This window comes from Madurella fahalii (assembly GCF_045866475.1).
Source record: "Madurella fahalii IFM 68171 DNA, scaffold_1, whole genome shotgun sequence".
In the NCBI taxonomy this organism is placed as follows: domain Eukaryota; kingdom Fungi; phylum Ascomycota; class Sordariomycetes; order Sordariales; genus Madurella; species Madurella fahalii.
The window spans coordinates 673,492-693,771 of NW_027263971.1; the positions used below are offsets into that span (position 1 = coordinate 673,492).

The following is a 20,280-nucleotide window of genomic DNA, read 5'->3' on the forward strand; positions in this document are numbered from 1 at the left end:
CGATTGCCGATTAAAAATCCTGAAACCAAGGGGGGAGAGCCGAGGTACCCCCCCCCAAGAGTTCACGGCGTTACCAGCAAAACTTGATGCGCCCCGCCAGCTGAGAAGGGACCCCTGCGCACCACGTGGGAAATTGCTCGCTGGCGCTGGCGCACGGGCACCGGCCCCTGGCCGATCGCATGCAACAAAAGCAACCATTTTTGGGGACATGCTGCAAGCACACAGGCCCGCAAGTGTGCATTCGGTTCAGGGCAGCCGTCGCAAAACTGGGAGTCTGGAACATGCAGCCAAACAGCGAGCTGGAAACTTGGATATTGAGACACCCCAAAACGGGAAACGGGCTCGCGAACCCGCCGCTGCCGGGAGGAGCAAGGGGCGCGCTGACGAGAGAAGCTAGTCAGGTCCTGGCAAAGCAAGGAGGCTGGGCTGTTCGCCAAAGGAGTGGAAGCCCTAACGCTATTTCGGGTCACGGCAGCCTCGTCGCGAGGGCAAAGGTTACATTTGCTGCGGCCCACCCGCCAAATCCATCATGCGATGAGGTGCACAGATGTAACAATTGCGCTGCGATTGTCCTGTTGCTGTTGTCCTTTAGCCATTTGTCCGGAACCTCTCGGTTTCGTATCTGCTCTGCCCTAGGCTTGTCAACAAGAGCCAAAAGGGGAAGCCGAGCCAGTCCGGGCCATCATGTGGCCCTCCCTCCATTCTGCCGGGAATTTTTATGTATTAGAGACCCGCCATTGGTACGTGGGGGTGCATTGGGGGGTTTCCGAGTTGGTGTGAAGGCCCAGCGCTGTGGATGTACTGTACCTTCGACCCCGGTTCGTTGATTTCGTGGTGTTAAGCTGATCACTGCAAGCTAACCCCCGGCGCCTCCGCATGTTGGTCATCCGGTCTTTTGCGCGAGCATGCTTCCAGTGAGGTGGCAGGAAGTGCATGTCCGATCACTGTCAAACCTAAGCAGCAAAGACGATACCTGTACGCCGCCTTGAGTAGCCGCCCTGCATAGGCTTGATAGAAGGCCAAACGGGTCGCCGGTCTACCATGCTCGGGGGCCGACCGATTAGCCGGCCATGGGCGCTGTTGGGCCGACCTCACGTATCCATTCCCGCGATGGCGATTGTCTCTCACTGAGGCCATCCGGAACAGCGCACTACTCCGTAGCGCGTGTGTGCCTTGCAGCTGACGCAGTCGTGTCGCTGTTTTCGTGGCACCTCTCCGGCCTCATACGCTTGTTGACATCATGCCATTGACATCTTGCGTGCGCTCCAGCATACAGCGCACGATCGGCACTTCGACGCCGTGTCACGCCGGCCATTTGCAGCCAAGGTGTGATCAATGTGATGAGGCCGGGGGGCTTGCCCAAAACCTGGGGCCCCGCGCCGCCATGGCACTCGGGCCAACAGCGACCCCCAGCTTACATTGAGTTGAGGCGCTGAACAAGCGGTCCCGTGCGCTCGCGATATTGAAAAAAACAACGGGATTGCGGTGAGCGGACAAACCCAAAAAGTTTCAACCTCGCTTTTAGTGAAATCCCGCCAACCCGGAGCCTTTCGACCGATGTATGCAAGCCAATCTCCGATTATGGCCGGACGGTGCGAACTCCCACCACGCAACGACGATCTTAACACCAATATCCGGTACGTATTCACAAACAGGGTTCTCAAGCGAGAAACTGAAACAAATGTGGCGGGGTGCGTCTGGCTGATTAAATCTGAGGAGAACCGATTGAAGCTGAAAGACTTGTGTTTCCTTGTTCGATGACATCAAACCGGTGGTGATCGAACCACAGACGTACGGCCTCCGAGAAGCCAAGAGGCGGCGCGGTCCTCGGCACATGCGCCCACCACAAGCCACTCCGCATCGTTCAATGTCAAGGGGCCGGATCCGTGCAATTCGGCAGTCGGAAGCCGCCTCACAGGGCGTCATCATCCCCAGGGGCTGTCTCAGGCAATTGGGTGGATGTAATCCAATTCTCCATCATAGCCTGGCCTCCAGGCCGGCCCGTTTGGGATTTATCGCTGGATGGGACGGCTGAACTGCCGCCTTTGCTCCCGCCATCCCGCCGCTTAACCACGAGGCACAGTACCCGCCCGTAGATGGCGAAGCCTTCGTACGAGATGTCCATAGCCATCTTCTTTTTGTCGTCGCGCTCTTCTGTTTCACCAGCGGCCGCCTCTTTTTCCCGGCGGCGCTTTGGTGGCGGCCGACCAATTGCTGCGTCGCTTTCGTCGCTGTCGCCATCGTCCATAAACAGCCGCTCGGCCGACGTGTCTGTCTCAATGGCGTCAATGTCACTATCGCCATCGGAGCTTCTGTCCGCTTCCTCCCCCTGCCCGCTAGGAGCGGCTATTCCTCGGCGTCGTCTCTTTGGCCTCCTATTGGTGGGGTCCGAATCTGCTGCCGTTTCATCTATCCCGGGGATGTCGGCCAGGTTGACAACGTCCTGATCTTCGTCCTCCTCGCGGAGTATCGGTACGTCGACCTGGGCAGCCTCCCGCAAGAGCTCGCCTTCCACATCGATGGGCGCGTCGCGGGATGCACCCGTCAGTTTAGACGAGTTGGACGTCAGCTTTGTCTGCACCTTGTCGCGGAAGAGCTTCTGCTTGTGCAGCAGCGAATGCCGCGTGTCGGTCTCGGTCAGGAAGATCGACACCTCGAACTCATCTGGGGTGACTCAGCATGATCGACCGAGCGGTAGCTACTTGGCGAAGGTCTTGGGGGAAAGTTGCATGAGGTTGTACCCACCCTCGACGACCACGTCCTTAATGCTCCGTTTCTTGTTCTTCTTCCGACTCCGCTCCCGCTCCCGCTCCTCGCGGAGCTTGGGCAGAACCAGGGGGCGCACGCTCTCAATGACCTTTGGTAGGATGGGGTCCCGAGGGTTGAGAAGCCAAGACTGTGCCAGTGCGGGGTTGTCCAGGTAGATGCGACACTCGAGCACCGAGTACTTTGTGATCCTGAGGTAGCGGCGTATGGGCGCCATGGTGTCGTCTGAGAAGAAGCGCTCTGAGAAATGCTGAGTGAGAGAAGTGCGCTGCGTTGAATTGTGATATTGAACCGAGCTCCAGCTCCTGCACTAAATGATAAACGTAGCGAGTGGGGCTGTCAGCCGGCAGCAGCTTGCAGGGAACGGACCGTAGGGCTGGCCATGACGAAGAAAGACGGAACCCGGACCGTTGGCTCATCACAAACACCCAGCAAACACGTTTAATAAACCAAGAAGCCTTTTCACCCGGAGAACAAAATGTCACGAAAAAACTTACACTAGCCTCTCGTTGCTGGAACTTGTGAACGGCTCGAGCCGACCTAGCTACGATGTATTCCTTCTGCACCATACTGGCCGTCCATACCTAGCTATTATTCCCGTTAGGAGTAAGAAATCCTATGCTCTCGCCATAATGGCCACACCCCGCCATGCGACCACCGTAGAATCGATGGCGGCCAGCCCGATGGGAGGCATGACTCGCGAACCTTAGCCAAGTTCTTATCGTGACAATATACCGAGCTGCCGGAGGACCGAGATATCTTGAGGTGATGAGAAATTAGTACCAGGATTTATGCGGAAGACTGAAGGGATATAAAGTAATGTTTGCGTATGTGTGTGTGCCTGCCGTATACCAAGGAATCGTTCATAGATACCTTACATTCGTACAAGTTAGCGGCGGTGGTTTTCCCTCTCAACTCTTGCAGGGCCAGCCAAGGCACATTGGATCAGGGGCATTCGCGATCTGAGCCAGCGCATTTAACATCAGTCAGAAATAGGTGAAAGGGGAAAAAGACAAGGAAAAAAAAAACAAACAAAAAGCTCACCACTGAGCCCCCCGTCGGATTTGTTGCAAGGGAGGTCAGTGGCTACAAAACCCCCCCCCCCCCCCCCCCCCCCCCCGGCCCTGGGGGTTTTGCTCCGGTCGGTCGGTTCGGGAGAGACTGGCGACTCAGTCGGGAATCGAACCCGAAGGCTCGATCCCCATGGCCCCGGGCGGTAGGGCCAAACGCCCCGACTCCTGTGACCATTCGGCCACGAGGGGCCGGGGCGTTGAAGACTGAGCATGGAAGACTGGGATATATACACGTGGTCATGGCGCAAGTGGTACGGCCCAAGCTTTGAAGCGGAATGCTCCCCGGTAAGTGCCAGGTCGTATGACCATCAGAATGGCTCTTCTCGTCGCTGATTGGGGATACGGTGTGGTGTGCAGAGTTTACAAAGTCATGAGACCGACCTCTCGCGTTGATCATTTTGCTCTGGGAGACGCAAGTCCATCACTGAAGCCTCCAACCGCGCCTCTCCGATCGGTTGAAAGGGTCTTTAAGGCAAGTTGGCGTACGCGCCATTTTCATTATGCCTTAGCCTCAAGACATGGATGGTACAACCGGCTGGTATCGACCCTGATATTTTGCGTTTTTCTTCAGCCTCCTGCGTTCAGCTTCTGGCAGTTTCCATTACTGCCCAAGCTTTTATATCAGTTAATTTTATTTTCTTATTGACTCTCGATTCCGGTATCGCGATAGCTTTGTTGACAACCGCACCGATCATGAGACATTGTGCCAGTATGACGAACTATTTCATATGGAAATGTTCGTCTCGGAGAGGAGTGACGGTATCTTCGTTGCCAGCGGCCATGAGACAGAGTCATGTTTCCATTATCATCGCCAGAGGGAAAGAAGCCTCACCCACGTTAAGTCCCTAGCGACTTCCGGATCACATGTCATTGAATGCTCGATTTCAAACCTGTGACTACATATATTCCAACTGCCGTAGCACAGCACCATGTGACCTGATCCCCATCATTGCACTTTGGAGATGAGGAGCAGTGTAATTTTTGAAGCACCATCGCTGAATGGGTCACGCTAACGAGTTCTAATCAGCTAAGAACGGAAGCCGCCGCAAACGGCGAACAAACTAGAGACGGATGTGTTTACTGCCCACTTTGACGCGCCGAGAACTGCAAACCGATGGGCCTGGGCCGCTATGCTCGGTTGGCGATCCGGTCCCCAGGTTCCGGCAAGCTTGGATCGGGGCTGAGACTGCGTAACAGCAAATACTACATTAGAGCCCCATGGGCAGATACTCTAGTGAACCCGGCGCTGGCCCGCCTCTTACTTTGTAATTCACACCGCCGTTGGTGCTACTCCGTGACACTGATGGACCGAAACGGTCCGGAGTACACGGTCCGAAAAATATGTCACCAGAGAGCTCCGGTAGGACTGGTAATGTACCGTTTTAACATGTGTACGTCGCTCCTACCCGCACACCAGAATGGTGACTTAGCTGGTGCATCACAGGTAACGAGGGCTATGTCTCTGTGCTCTTCTACGATAGGAGAAGTGCAGGGTGCGAGACGATACGCGCTGGGCACGGCAGGGATCCATGCCTCACGCGTAGGGCGGTGGTCATCGCGACGTGGCGCCCACGTGAGTGTTGGGCACCATCAATTATGGCCATATCTAGGGACGTGATGCTCAGCAGCCGGCGCCAGGTGCCAACCCCTCATACAAGGTTTGTGTAAGGGGACACAACTTTGTCCGCTCCATTTCACAAATCCATCCTCAAAGATGACCCAGCGTTGCACCACTTGCCATAAGACACCTCCCGAGGTGACTCTGAAGCACTGCGCCAAGTGCTCGGTCACGTTCTACTGCTCTCGCGACTGCCAGAAAGCCGACTGGAAGGCCCACAAGAAGGTATGCGGCAAGGACGGCCCTCAGCCACCAATGCTCTCGCCTCCCAAAGGCGTCGACCAGGGCATTACTGAACCTTTCACCCGCCTCGACAACGGCACATGGCTGCACAACCGTTCTGAGAAGGACGTATACCGCCTCCTCCTCGACGCCTACCGCCTGCGTGTCGAGGATACCTACGCGCTGGAGGGCGAGATCGAAGCCAACAGCCTCTACGCAGGGGCACCCAGTGGGCTGAAGGGTTTCGGACACTTTCTTCGGCTCGCTGGTTCGCGAGGCGGCCTGCTTCCGCCGTGGTGGAATGCCGAGAAACAGAGCGAGTGCGAAGACTTCGGCATGGACTCGTCGCAGTTCCAGAACCTGCGCTGTGCGGTGGAGAAGAGCGACATCATCGAGCACTACGGCGACCCGCGCTTCCCGATGCAATTGCGCATGTTTGCCGAGGCGGTCTATTGCCGCGGCCCAGCAGGACATGACGGGACAGCCATGAGAAAGATGATGGTGGCTATGGAACAGGGCACTGCGGGGCCGGAATCCCGTGTGGCCTCCATGGTGACGTTAACGTAGACAGCCGTACGGGAAACACTGCCACCTTGCATTCGATTGGGAGGTACCAGCAGGGGGCTGTGCAGCATGGTGCAATGCAACTTAGCTCGGTAGGAAGGGGACCAGAAGGCAGATTGGAGGGTGCGCAAGAAGAATGATGCGTGCGAGGACCGGAGAAAGCAGTTGAGTATAGATCTTTCTTATAAATAGCCACGGCCGGGCTACCTACGGAGGGGAACGCATCGAGGGTCACAGCACTGTACATTGGACAGGGTGGGTCGGTTGCTCAAGGCGGCTTGTATGGGTTATTGGGGGTTATGGAAGGCCCTCATCATCCATCAAGGATATGACCAAACTAAGAGACAATTCTTGTAGGTAAGCAGTCCGGCATAGCCGCAAAAATGTTCAAGACTCGATACAAGATTGCTGGGTCAAGGGAGACTTGTCCAGGGCTATCAAGACGTCTTTTGCTGTTGCGAATTCCGTCTTCCAACACTCTGTAATCACCTCTCCTACCGGCAAGTGCTCAACATTAGGGAACTTTCCCATCTTGAAGTTAGGGTATACAATCCGCGTCCAGCTCTTGGCATACCGAGCCACCGAAGTCAGAGAGCTGCAAGTCCCGAGCACCCGGTACGGTCTCGTGCACAAGCATGTTGGCTGGACGAAGGTATTAGTTGCTCTCCTGGTAGATTTTATGATTTAACATTACCTGGCAATCCTGGAATGCTCACCTAGTCTCTCAAGAATTCGCCGTTCGAAGGAGAACAGTTCGCAATTCGTGCGGCCTCGTGTTGGTCTGCGAGTTTGATCGGCTACTTCAAAACGACGCCCAGAGATACATGTTCAATGATGCTTGTCGAGCCACAGATCAGCATTTCTACTTTTAAATCGCAAGCGTGGAATGCGTCCGAGCATTTGAAGCAGATGGGGTTGAGCACAAATGGGGCTGGGGGAAGGAAGTCGGTTGGGCAAGAATACTGGCTGCGACCGTTGAGCATTAATAAATGAAGTTTGCATTCTGGTAACCAACTCACCTGCAGGAGATGTGTCTCTAGCACAATTGTGACTTGTCGTTTTACAGCCTTGCCGACTACACTAAGGTAGCTATTCTACACCGTACACGCAGCCCACCACAACCAATCAAGGAGAGCCGCCACATAGTACCTACATACTCCTGGCTTGAGTAGAAGGTTCGGATCGCAAAGATATACTGCAGTAGAGTACCTATAGTAGCTAAAAGGAGATGTAGAAAGTTGCACCAATGCCCTGCTGCCATATATATGAATATTTGTTAGGCATCGGCTTACCGAGATTGTGCATGAGCGAACAACAGTATGGTCTAGGTCATGTCTGCACTCTGCTGTACTCACAATGGATGTATTGAAGTGCATCATGTATCACCTTGCTTAGGCCTAATTAGATTCAGCGTTATATTCACAACAAACAGGTTGTATGTAGTAGATATTTCTAACCGCTAGTAGAACTGCTGTGCCATATAAAATATATCGCAAGCTACCTGTAATAACCTCTATCTGAATGGGAAGGATGTCTTTCACGGCACGTGTGATAAGGCATTCAAAATCTAGGAAAGAAATCATTGAAGGAAGCTAACTAATAAATTCCTATGCAAGTGTAGGTTGAAACGAATCTATTTGAGCCAAGAATGTAACTCGGTTGTGTGTGCTGTTTTAAACTGCCGGGGGCAGTGGGTCTGGGCCTACTCCTTTCGGCAGCCCAAACCCCGATAACGGGACGTCGTGTAAAATTTCCCTACCAAGTCAACATTTTCGCGCCGGCAAACTGCTCTCTCCCGCTATGACGCCCCAGAGACAATGTCGAAAAACTGGGCATCGACGCTGAGGCTGCCCAAATCGACATTTCCGTAAGCATTTCCGCAATGCTTGCCCCAGCTTAAAAAGAAAGGCCTTGGTCACTCACGAGTTCGCAGCCCACGTCCGTCGCCCAAGAACCAGGAGCAGTACATCCGACGATGCGCCGATGACTTTTACAAGTGGCAGGCGGCCAATCGCCCCGCTGACGACGAGTTCCTCTTGCATGATGGGCCGCCGTACGCCAACGGAAGTCTGCATGCCGGGCACGCCCTGAACAAGATCCTCAAGGACATCATCCTCCGCGTCAAGGTCCAGCAAGGTGCGCCGGCGACCAGCACTTGACTTGACTCTCTCCTCTTTGCTGATCAGCGACGTCACGATTAGGGCGCCGCGTGTCGTACATACCAGGATGGGACTGCCACGGTTTACCGATCGAGCTCAAGGCTGTCGGGGCCGCCGGGGGCAAGACCATGTCGCCGGGCGCCATCCGCAAGGCGGCGCGCAAGCTCGCCTCGAAGACGGTGAAAGAACAAATGAAGAGCTTCCGGACATACGCAGTCATGGGCGACTGGGAGGCCGCGTGGAAGACGATGGACATGGCCTACGAGATCAGGCAGCTACGGCTGTTCCAGAAGATGACGCGGCGTGGGTTCATCTACCGCAAGTACAAGCCCGTATACTGGTCGCCGTCGTCGGGCACGGCCCTGGCAGAGGCCGAGCTCGAGTACAACGAGAACCACGTGTCGAGGGCCGCGTACGTCCGGTTCCCCGTCGTTGGGGAGTACGGCCACCTGCCCGGCTTGGAGGGGTTCAGGGGCAGATTGTACGCTGTCATTTGGACCACAACGCCTTGGACGCTACCCGCAAATAGGGTGATTGCCGTGCATGAGGACTTTGCATATCACATTGTACGCATTGGGGAAGATGCGATCTTGGTTGCCGAGAATTGCCTGGAACGTGTTGCGAACGTATTGCTGGGGAAGGGGATAGCGCCCGAGATCATTGGTACTGTCAAGGGCGGCCAGCTCACGCAGCTGCAGTACCTAAACGTACTTCGCGGGAGATCGGCTGCTCCGCAGCCCATAATTCATGGCTCGTTCGTCACGGAGGGGTCTGGAAGCGGCCTCGTTCATTGCGCCCCGGGCCACGGCTTCGACGACTACCAAGCCTGCCTATCCCTGGGCATTCCTGTGTCTGCACCAGTGGACGACGATGGCCTGTTCACCGGCGAGGCATTCCCCGATGAGCCTGATCGTCTAAAGGGCATATCCGTCTTGGATGGTGGCAGTGCTGCTGTATTGGAGCTGCTTGGAGACGACGTGCTCAACGTTCATGAGTACCGGCACAAGTACCCTTACGATTGGAGAACCAAGCAGCCCATCATCATCCGGGCTACGGCTCAGTGGTTTGCCGATGTGGATACGATCAAGGACCAAACTCTGGCAGCACTCGACGGTGTGCGCTTCGTACCCGAAACTGGGCGGAATAGGCTCGAATCGTTTGTCAAGGGCCGTAGCGAATGGTGCATCTCGCGGCAGCGAGCTTGGGGGGTGCCGATACCCGCGCTGTACGAGCCAAACGGGAATGCCGTCATGACTGACGAGGTCATCGACCACATCATATCGGTCATCCAGGAGAGGGGAATGGATGCCTGGTGGACTGATGCCCCTGACGACCCCGCGTGGGTCCCTGCGTTGCTCCGTGGCAAGGCGGAGTACTTGCGCGGTCTGGACACGATGGACGTCTGGTTTGACAGCGGGAGTAGCTGGGCCATGATGGATAGGCAAGCAGACGTCTACCTCGAAGGGTCCGATCAGCATCGCGGCTGGTTCCAGTCTAGCCTGCTCACACGTGTGGCTGGCATGGCGGACCGGAGCACGAATTCCACCACAAACACGCTGGGCCTGTCGCCGTTCAAGACGCTCATCACCCACGGCTTCACGCTGGATAAAGACGGCAAGAAGATGTCAAAGTCGCTAGGCAACATCATCTCGGCCGACCAAGTCATGGATGGTTCGCTGCTCCCGCCGCTCAAGACCAAGAAGAAGGGGGGAAACACGCCGCCGGTCAAGGACGCGCTCGGTGCTGACGCCCTGCGTCTCTGGGTGGCCAGCAGCGACTACACGCACGACATTGTCCTCGGCGAGCCGGTGCTCAAGACGATCCACCAAGCACTGGTCAAGTACCGCACTACCGTGAAGATGCTGACGGGCTCCATGCACAAGTCGGCCCGGACGGCCCCGTTGACAGCCGTTGACCACATCGCGCTCATTCAGCTGAAATACGTCATGGAGGAAGTAGGCAAGCACTACGACAACTACGAGTTCAACAAGGCGTTTAGCAACCTCAATAGGTGGATCACCAATGATCTCTCGGCGTTTTACCTCGAGGCGCTCAAGGACAGGCTGTATTGCGGGGATGGCGGCGGCGTCTTGGAGCCTATCTTCGTTGGTTTCCTCCGAATGCTTGCGCCCATCACTCCTGTTTTGGTCGAAGAAGCCTGGGAGCACCGCCCGGCGTGGCTGAGGGAGGATGACTCCATCATCCACCCGCTTCAGCAGCTCTACAGCGCCCCTGTCATCGACAGCAGTCGCATCACACTCGACGAGTTGCAGCTCCGCGAGGATATGCCTGTGTTGATGCGCACACATGCGGCGATCAAGGCGGCGTCCGAGTTTGCGCGCGCAGACAAGGTACTGGGCTCGTCGTTGCAATGCTCTGTGGTGCTCGAGGTGCCCGAGGGGAGGGCGCTGTCGGTGCTAAGCAGATACAAGGACGAGCTGGAGGCTATGTTTGTCGTGTCTTCGGTTGAGCTCAATGGGCATGTCCGAGAGGATGTGGAGTGGAGCTATGTCGAGGAGTTTGAACTTGATGGAGCCGTGTGCAAGGCCCGGGTGCTCTCGCCGAAGCAAGCCAAGTGCCCACGGTGCTGGCGCTATGTTGCGCCCAAGGAAGATACGCTCTGTGGCCGGTGTGAGGATATTGTTGGTGATTCTGTAGAGTAGGTGTACGAACAGGTGTAAGATAGATAGAAGTAGACATCTTGCAACGGATACCCCGTTTTTGGCACGACGAAACCTGGTGCATCAATCCGTGAATCGGTACCTTCGGTACCCGGTATTGGTTGTCGCATTCGTCAATGGAATACCCAAGAAGCGATAAGCTCTTGGCGGCTGCTGTGGGGCAGGACTTTTTTTCTTATCGCACCTCTCTGGCCCAAAATTTACCTCCAAATCGAGTTCCCAAGAAGTCACCGCGGGCTTCCTCAGACGGCAACCCGGCAAACCAAGTCCATCAAATGGACATTCTCAAAGTCCTCTCGCGGGGCATTAAGCCGAACCATAAGAACAAACCACACGGTGCGGCAGCCACGGCCCAGCTTCCCTCGGCCGGTGCGCTCCCCCACCCGCAGCTCTTCCACGATCCCGTCAGTTCCCGAGGCAAGAAGCGGAAAAGAAAACGCGGCGCGCAGGACAATGGCGAGCCAGCAGACAAAGACGAGGACGCCGACCTAAGCGACGTGGATTACTTTGCGCCCAAAAAACCCGCCGCCGAGACCGAGCCAACTGATGCCCAGCCCGACGGCGACACACCACCCAAGAAGCGTAAGATCAAGCTGCTAGACGAAGACGAATGCCGCCAGATCCTGCGGTCGCACCGCCTCAAGTTTACGGTCCTTTCGGGACAGCAACCGCAACAAACTACTGACAGGGCGACTGGCAGCGCAGAGGGGGAGGAACAGGACAAGAAACAGCAGAAGAAGAAGAAACAGAAGCGGGGCGAGAAAAACGAGGCTGAGAAGCCCAAAAAGGACGACCACAAGCAACAGATCTACCCCCAACCCCTGACCTCCTTCTCCGAGCTGAGGCACGTCTACGACGTCTCGCCGCAGCTGGCCGACAACATCTCGGCGCAGGGCTTCCGCGTGCCCACAGAGGTGCAGATGGGCAGCCTGCCCCTGTTGCTGCGGCCGGCCACGGCACTCAAGAAATCCAAGAGCGCGTTTTCTTCGTCTTCTTCTGCCTCTGCAGCCGAAGGGGGAGTGGATTTCCTCGCCGTTGCGCCCACGGGCAGCGGCAAGACGATTACCTTTCTGATTCCGGCTATCGACGGGGTCCTGAGGCGGCGTGCGGAGCAAGGGAGGGGGCGGGATGAGCACGTGCTAGAGGCGGTTGTTGTGGCGCCGACGAGGGAGCTGGCGAGCCAGATTGTGAATGAGGGGAGGAAGTTGGCGATTGGGACGGGCGTGAGGGTCGTCTTGATGAAGGGGAGGCTGAGGCTTGCTGCGGAGGAGGTAAAGGGTAGTGAGAAGAAGGGGGATGAAGAGCACGAGAGCGGGAGTGAGGGGGAGAGTGGTGATGAGGAGGAGCAGGAGGAAAGCGAAGGGGAAGAGTCGGACGTTGGGGATACTGGCAAGGATGGGGGCGGCTTGGCCCCCGCCAGGGTGGACATCCTGGTGACGACGCCAAAGATTCTGCTGAATTTTCTCTCTGGAGGCAAGTCCGGGCCCAGAAAGGTCCTCCCCGCCGTCAGGTCCCTCATCCTCGACGAGGCAGACGTCCTGCTCGACCCCATCTTTCGCAAGCAGACCATGGGCATTTGGCGAGCCTGCACCCACCCCAATGTCAGCTTGACCTGCTGGTCCGCCACCATGGCCTCCAGCATCGAAGCCCTCATCACCAAGCAGCTCGACAAGCGATCGAAGCACTCCGCCCGGCGTCCCCTGATCCGCCTCGTCGTCGGCCTCAAAGACACGGCTGTCCCCAACATCACGCACAAGCTCATCTACACGGCCACCGAAGCAGGCAAGCTCCTCGCCCTGCGGCAACTCCTCCACCCAGTCTCGTCAGCCGACTCGGGCCCACCGCTCCGGCCCCCTTTCCTCGTCTTCACGCAGACCATCGAGCGCGCCCAGGCGCTGCACGACGAGCTCCGGTACGACATTGGGCCGGAGGCGGGCGGCTCGGCGCGCCTGGCGGTGCTGCACTCGTCGCTCTCGGACGCGGCGCGGTCGCGCATCATGGCGCGGTTCCGCGCCGGCGAGGTGTGGGTGCTCGTCACGACCGACGTGCTCGCGCGCGGCGTCGACTTTGCCGGCGTCAACGGCGTCGTCAACTACGACGTGCCCACGTCGGCGGCGGGCTACGTCCACCGCGCCGGGCGCACCGGCCGCGCCGGCCGCGAGGGCGGCGTCGCCGTCACCTTCTACACCAAGGACGACATCCCATTCGTCAGGAGCGTGGCCAACGTCATCGCCGCGAGCGAGAAGCAGGCCGGCAGGGCCGGCGCCGAACAGGCCGTGCAGCGGTGGCTGCTGGATGCGTTGCCCAAGGTGGCCAAGGAGGATAAGCGGAAGCTCAAGGTCCGCGGCGTCGAGTCGCGGCGCTCGGGCGGCAAGGCCACCATCACGACCAAGAGCTCGTGGGAGAGGCGGAGGGAGCACAATCGCCAGCAAGCCATCGAGGCGAGCAAGCGGAGGAAGAGGCAGAAGAGGGAGCAGGAGCGGAATGGTGGTGGTCGTCCCGAGGCAGGCGAGGAGAGCGAGTGGGGAGGGCTGGATGATTGAACCTTTTGATACCCCCTCCCTGTGAGATTTAGGTACCTTAGTGTCTTACGCTGAATGAAAAAAATATATATCCAACGAAACGCTACCAGAAACAATCAACCCTTCCTTCGCTTATAAAGCGACAACGGCAAAACGCCAAGGGCTACACTCAACAACCCGCCGGCTTATACAACCACTCCTCAGGCCTCAGGAACACCTTGAACCCCACGGCGCCGTACGTGCCGATGGCACAGCTCAGATCGTGGTACCCTTCCAGGCCAAACACAGGCAGGTCCTGCTGGGCGTCCGTCTCCTCGTGCAGGTTCCAGCGGCCGGCCTCGACGCCCTGGCGCGTGAAGAAGACGTCCGTCTCGATGCGCCCGCCGCGGTTGGCCAGGACCATGCCAAGGCCGTACCGCTCGCCGCGCGCAAACGGCTCCGTGAAGGCCTTCCCGCCCCACCGGTCGTTGACGTACCGGTGCCCGTCGTCGCCGTGCACCGCCAGGCTGCCCCGGTGCCAGCCCGGCATCCGGAACGAAGGGTACGGGAGCGCCGTGAAGCCCAGCGCCAGGCAGATCTCCCCCGGCCGCGGCGACGGGTCCGTGACGAGGACTTCGTAGTAGATCGTCTTGGACGGCGGCGCTGGGGGGGTGAGGGAGGAGGAGAAGGGGTTGCTGGGATCGGGGGGGAAGGGGAGGGCAGTGGAAGTGGAGGAGGAGAGCGGGGAGTGCTGGGTTACGACGTAGAGTGGGGGGTAGGCGATTATACTTTTGCAGCGGGAAAAGTTAGTTCGTTCGGTCTTGCGGTAGGTTTGGAAGAAGTTTGTGTTGTAGGGGGGGGGGGGGGGCAAAACGTACGTGGTATCGCCGGCCTGGGAGTCTGTCCTTCCCTCCCAGACACCGCGGCTGACGTAGGTTAGAGAGCCTCGGAACCCGGCCGGCTGCATCAGGCGGGGGTTGTGAGACCGCAGAGCGGCGAGAGACGCCGCGTCCAGAGTGACGGGCGCAGTCAAGGGGTGCTCAGCGCACCACCGCTCGCCGGCCTCGGCCTGGGTTTCGGTGGCGTTGGTTGCTGGGGAGCGGTCAAAGCCCGAAAAGAAGCTCGGCGGAGGAGGGAAGAGGGAGGTATCCGGTACCACGATCTCCCAGTCGTGCTGTTTGGCTTTGTTCTCAGATGAGGATGGCGGGGAACCGGGGGGAGGTGCGATGTAGCTTAGGTCATCTTGCCGCTGGGATGGGGGTGGTCCTGGAGGGGGAGTGAAGTCGTTGCCCCGCTGGTGAGACGGAGGGGGACCAGGAGGAGGAGCAAAGTCGCCTCCGGGCAGCTGGGATGGCGGCGGTCCCGGGGGAGGAGCAAAGTCGTTGCTGGAGAAAGCCATCGGAGCCCCGTGGGACGGGGGGGGTCCCGGAGGTGGAGCGTAGTTGTTGCTGCTCGAAGAAAGCTCGACTGGTGCCGGAGGCAGAGGATGTAGCTGCGGTTGCTGCTGCTGCTGCTGCTGCTGCTGCTGTTGATGGTATTGCGGTTGCTGCTGGTACTGAGACGGCACACTCGCCTTCTGCGCTGGAGCATACGTTGGCTGCTGCGGAGCCTGCCCGGGAGCCGGCCGCGGTGGCTCCTCGTCATGGAGATGGTCCTTTTTGCTGCCAAAACACATGTTTGTAAAAGGAGCTTAATTGATCCCAAGGCCTAAAGCTTAGCGGCGAAAGAAGAGGCAGGAGACCCGCTTTGATATTGGTATTCGAGAAAGGTGTTCAGAGTCACAGGTAAAGCGCCAGTTGCCGTGGTGGTCGGCAAACAAATCAATTGCAAAAAAAAAAAAAAAAAAAAAAAAAAAAAAAAAAAAAATGCCTTTTGTTCAAAACTGCCGGGCCTTTCGGGATACTTTACGCTTGCCTTCAAACTCGTGGTCCCAAATACGCGCTTATCGGATGATCGGGAAACAAGCCCAGGGTCGAAGAAGGCAGTGCAAACTCGCCAAGTAGGTGCTCGCCAGCATCAATCAATGTCAGTGTCCACAGCAGCGATGAATCACCTGGCGGTTGGCGGCCTCTTTAGGCAGTTCGTTGCCCCGCATCGCCGGCGCGGATGACGTTTTTAGTGGTCCCGCTTGCTCTGCCTGCCCTGCAGTCCGCCAATTGGGCCCCGCTGCGCGAACCCTAACTTGGTCCCTCGGCCCAGTGCTCCGCGTACTGTATGTAAGGTACGTTAGGTATGTATGTACTAGCTGGTCAACCATCATCCATAGGCATACCGTCTCCGCGACCAAAGCTCTCTGCGACATCCTCGAATTGGATCCCAACTTAGCCTTAATGCAGTTTTGAGCCGCTGGAAAGCTTGGGTCTATGAATTTAGGGCCGTATATCGGCGGGGCCCCTGCCACACCCGCTCTTCGAGAGGTTCAGAGCTCGATCCTGTATCTCACAGCGGCACCGCACATGTCATGCCAGGTAACTTATCCCTTTGAAGATCAAAGCAGTGAGGGTAGGCCACTAGGACGGCAAACAATCCGATCTCTATCCGCTGGATCTATGTACAGTACACTGCCACTACTACCCGCCTTCTACTAGGAGCGCCTTTGACCTATTCAAATTGCAGCTTTACCTTTGTTTCCCGAGGTAATTTGTGAAGAACACTTAGCAGTAAGTTATCTTATACTAGTATTCATATTCTTAACTTATAATTCAATTGAACTGTTACTGCCACTCCGGATCGGCCGTCGCAATTCGTAATTTTCTTCTGCTGCCGCTGCTTCTCACCACCACGATTCGATGAAGAATGCGACATCGCACTGCAGAGATGATGATTTTCTGTTGATTGATTTCCTTCTTTGGCCTCTGCTCCTCGGCTACCGAGCTATGGTGGGTATCATTTGTTGTGAGCAGACGGCGAGGTGTTTCAAAGCCGTACTGAGGTCCCACGACTGCGATATGATTATTCTAATGCATCTGCCGGTGGGAAAGAACTTGGCCGGCGGTGCCGACGCTTAACACAGGCACATTCCGCTAATACTAGACTCTTCCTTTGCAGACCCTTCGTTACTCAGCCATTTATTTCTCTTAATCCTTACTGTTCTCGTCCGTTGGGTCCTTGTATCCCGCCCCGAGATGCGCCCCATTTTGAAAACCACCACGGTCAACCTGTCCCATCTCCTACTGCGAATACTGGGGTTTTTATGGTTTCTTGGTTCAGAATTCCTCGCCGCAGAAATACACCAGACACCGCATCCTAGCTAAGCCGCAGCCGCAACCGATCCGACAACAATGCTAGATACCGCCGTTCGGGCGATCCGAACGACGTTGTGATTTACCAGTCTTTCGGGCAGCTACGCCAGCTGAAGGTTCGTCTCAATCCGATTCATCCAATGACCCTCCCTGTGGGAAGAAGTTGGAGCTGCATGAACTCCACCGACGAGATCTGAGGCTCTGTGGTCTTGGAAGGATAGCTGAGGGTACCAAACACAACGGGCTGGGGCTAGTCAGAAGCGTTGAAGGATAACGTTAATCTTAAATTCCCGGCGCTGATGGAATGGCCTAAAGCTGATTCGCCATGACTCTCGATTGCTCCTCGCCATCCGCATGCCCCCGCTTCCGTCTAAGCACCCCATGAGCTAGTATCGGCCCGGCTGGGGTAGAAAAAGGCCACGACGCTGATAATGATATACGTAGCCAGTAGAAGTGCGCCCTCAAGGTAGTTGCTACGCCCATCCAGGACTAAGAAGTTGGTGATGAACGCCGACACAAACAGACAGACCGTCTCAAAGAGGGTGAAGTAGAGGGTCATTTCCCGGCCCATGGCCCATCCAATGATGACGACGAGCGGCGTGATGAAGAGAGCGATCTGAATAGAACTGCCAACCGCCACGCCGATCGCCAAGTCCATCTTGTTCTTCATAGCTACCGTAATAGCCGTAACGTGCTCCGCCGCGTTGCCCACAATCGGCAGAATGATGAGACCGATGAAAACCTCGCCGATGCTGCTCGTCTGCACGAGTCCGTTGATGGAGTCGACCATGAATTCGGCGCACACGGCAACTAGGCCAGTCGAGATGATCAGGAGAAGGACAGCGGCAGTTCGCGACAACTCCCCCACATGTTCCCGCGTATTTTGGGCGGCAGCAGCATTCGAGAGCGCGGCTAAACGAATCTGGGAAGGCATCATGGCGCCCGGGGGCCGGTAGTGCTGGTTCAGCCGGTCGGGGAGGGAGTTGGTTCTGCGGATGCCATAGCGTACGCGAGGGACCGGACCGGGCGGGACGCTCGGCATCCCGGCATCAGGCGGCTGCGTGAAGACCGTCGGCGCCAGGCTCTTAGCCACCGGCCGAAGAGCCATCGCCCGTAGCGCTTGGAACCGGTTGCGAGCCGCTACCGCTTCGGCCGCGGTTCCCTCAGGGGACACCATGCCCGGGTTGGCAAAGTCCACTCTCCGCGGTTCACCAGGGGAGGGTGTGGCTTCCGCCCCTGCCACTACATCTTCGTCGATGATTTGCTCCTCAATGGCTTCCCGAGATCCAACTCGATGCGCTTTGTGCTTGTGCTTGCGGTACTTCCTGAGGGATCGCCGGTGGTGGCGCTTTGAATGCCGACGCCGCTTCTCATCCTGAATAGCCTCCTCATTGCCTCCATCAAGAATCCCATTACTAGGTTTCGTGACAACAAGGCCGGGGCGGGATGCGCATTCCTCCGAAGCTATCTCATCAGGCACGGTATTCACATCACTCGCGCCAAAGGAAGGCGTCCGAGAGCCTTCACCAACCTCGGACGCCACACTCGACTTTCGACGGCGGCGCATAACCCGCTTTACCCGCTTGGAGAGAGTTCCCCGGGAGTACTCGGAGTCGGTTGAGTCGGAATCACTCGAGGAGCTGTCGTCGGAGCTTGATGAATCAAGCCAGTTGGCGACCGGTCCTGGCGTCGCTTCCTCGTCGATGATGTGCTGCGGCGTCGATTCGTACATGTACGAGTGCGACAGCAGTTGGAATAGCAGGTATACGATGTACACCAACAGCAGAATCTGCTCAAGGTTAGCTCCCTGAGTGACAAGTCAGGAGTGCGGCGCTGCTCACCACGCTGGTGCCGCGGCTGATCTTCAGGGACTGGGCATCCGCAAGCTTGAGATCACTAAACGATGCATGGAAGGCCGTCTGAAACCATGTCAGTGCGCTAGTTATAGTACGGAGGCATGGCACATACCGGCAAGACTAGACTGATAACGCTCAGGCTCAGAAGGCAGGCACTCATCTGAGTGACAGTGCTATTGTAGATCTGTTTCGGTCAGCCCCTATTCGAGGGATGGCGCGGGGCGAATACCAACCTGCTCGCGGAAGCGCATTCCTCCAAGGAAAAATGACATGCCCAAGATGAGTAAGAGATTGGCCAAAATGGAGCCAAGGAGCGAGGCCTGGACGATACGAATCTCATTCTACCTCCGGTTAGCGCCGAGTCGATACCGGTAGGGATTTAGGACATACTTTGACAAGAGCGATGCTGTGGCCATTGAAGCAATCAGTAAGCAGTGGTCCAGTGAATGGGTGGGCCAGGGATGCAAGGACAAGCAAGGCCACTGAATGGGGACGCGATAGACGACAGCGTCTTTCGTTCCTTGACCAGGATACCAAAGGCGGACGTACATGCTACCGAACAGTCAGCTCAACGTCCCGAGTCCCCAGGTCGAGACGGGAAGCTTACAAAATGATCAACTCTACGGCGTTACCAAACGTCACATTGAGCAAGGCGCCGAGAGAATCTCCAAGCCTACGGGCCACCGTCTCGGTGGCGAAGCTCAAGAGTCCGGCGAGCGGGACGATGGCGATGGCATTCATGGCGAAGATGATACCGGGCGACATGCCCGGGACCTCATTGACGGCGATGCCAATGGGGACAAAGACAAGCAGCAGGTTCAGCTTGGTGTGCAGCAAGACTGTCTTGACGGTGTGCAGGAGCCTCTGGGCGATATTCTTCTCGTCATGCTGGCTGGCGCCGGGATCTACGACAGGCCCCGACTCCGCAGCCTGCGGTGATGGAGCGATGGGCGAACTACTACTACTGCCCGACGGGTCAGGGCAGGAGGCGGGCTGGGCCGAGGGCTTTCCGCCACTGCTCGTGGAGTCGCCATGTCCGGCATTGGGGGAAGTATGTGATGCGTTGCCGGCACTGTTGACAACGGCGGCGCTAGACTGCGTGGGTTCGAAGGTCCCGGGGCTGCTTATGGGAAGGGCGTTGGGAACGGAGGGTCTCGACGAGCGACGAGTGCCGCCATGCGCTTTGGTACGTGCCCACGAGCGGATACGATCAAGATACTGGGGGTTGGGTGAAGCTTCCTTCATCGAGTGGGTGTTGCAGTACAGTTCCCGGCGCCGGTGATCGCAGAGAATCGAGGGACGATGGGGAGACGGAAGAGCTAGGAAAATGAAGGGAGAAAGAGGAAGATGGAAAGATTGGGTTATCAAGCTGTGGCGGGCATTTATATTGGGGAGTTGGCCTGGCCCGGGTGGTCCTTGCCAAGTGGCGGGCAATGTGCACCCATCGTTCCTTGTCTGGATTAGCGGGAAGTGCCCCGGAGAAAGGCAAAGGCCCACATTCATCTCCACAAAAGCACAGGTACCGGTGAATTCTGTACCCAGACATGTCTCTCCTCCACCAACGCAATAGGAACGGTGGTCAGCAGGTGAAGACCACG

The 20,280-nt window shown here is 57.2% G+C and overlaps 6 protein-coding genes across 6 annotated transcripts; 3 read left to right on the forward strand and 3 right to left on the reverse strand.

Moving 5' to 3' along the window:
- Positions 1–1,912: 1,912 nt before the first annotated feature.
- Positions 1,913–2,983, reverse strand: MFIFM68171_00206 (uncharacterized protein; the record flags this gene model as incomplete). Its single annotated transcript, XM_071055628.1, has 2 exons — positions 1,913–2,664; positions 2,746–2,983. The coding sequence occupies 2 exons, from the start codon at positions 2,981–2,983 to the stop codon at positions 1,913–1,915; spliced, it is 990 nt and encodes a 329-aa protein (XP_070911729.1).
- A 2,570-nt stretch (positions 2,984–5,553) lies between these two features.
- MFIFM68171_00207 (uncharacterized protein) lies at positions 5,554–6,246 on the forward strand (the record flags this gene model as incomplete). Its single annotated transcript, XM_071055629.1, has 1 exon — positions 5,554–6,246. The coding sequence occupies one exon, from the start codon at positions 5,554–5,556 to the stop codon at positions 6,244–6,246; it is 693 nt and encodes a 230-aa protein (XP_070911730.1).
- Positions 6,247–8,060: 1,814 nt separating this feature from the next.
- Positions 8,061–11,065, forward strand: ISM1 (isoleucine-tRNA ligase; the record flags this gene model as incomplete). The annotated part of the gene is made up of 3 exons (XM_071055630.1): positions 8,061–8,110; positions 8,177–8,379; positions 8,445–11,065. The coding sequence occupies 3 exons, from the start codon at positions 8,061–8,063 to the stop codon at positions 11,063–11,065; spliced, it is 2,874 nt and encodes a 957-aa protein (XP_070911731.1).
- Positions 11,066–11,358: 293 nt separating this feature from the next.
- ROK1 (RNA-dependent ATPase rok1) lies at positions 11,359–13,626 on the forward strand (the record flags this gene model as incomplete). The annotated part of the gene is made up of 1 exon (XM_071055631.1): positions 11,359–13,626. The coding sequence occupies one exon, from the start codon at positions 11,359–11,361 to the stop codon at positions 13,624–13,626; it is 2,268 nt and encodes a 755-aa protein (XP_070911732.1).
- A 148-nt stretch (positions 13,627–13,774) lies between these two features.
- Positions 13,775–15,259, reverse strand: MFIFM68171_00210 (SPRY domain-containing protein; the record flags this gene model as incomplete). Its single annotated transcript, XM_071055632.1, has 2 exons — positions 13,775–14,372; positions 14,463–15,259. The coding sequence occupies 2 exons, from the start codon at positions 15,257–15,259 to the stop codon at positions 13,775–13,777; spliced, it is 1,395 nt and encodes a 464-aa protein (XP_070911733.1).
- A 1,937-nt stretch (positions 15,260–17,196) lies between these two features.
- Positions 17,197–19,927, reverse strand: MFIFM68171_00211 (Membrane bound cation transporter; the record flags this gene model as incomplete). The annotated part of the gene is made up of 6 exons (XM_071055633.1): positions 17,197–18,615; positions 18,668–18,745; positions 18,795–18,866; positions 18,916–19,023; positions 19,073–19,088; positions 19,290–19,927. 6 exons carry the CDS (start codon positions 19,925–19,927, stop codon positions 17,197–17,199), a joined length of 2,331 nt encoding a protein of 776 aa, XP_070911734.1.
- Positions 19,928–20,280: the final 353 nt, after the last annotated feature.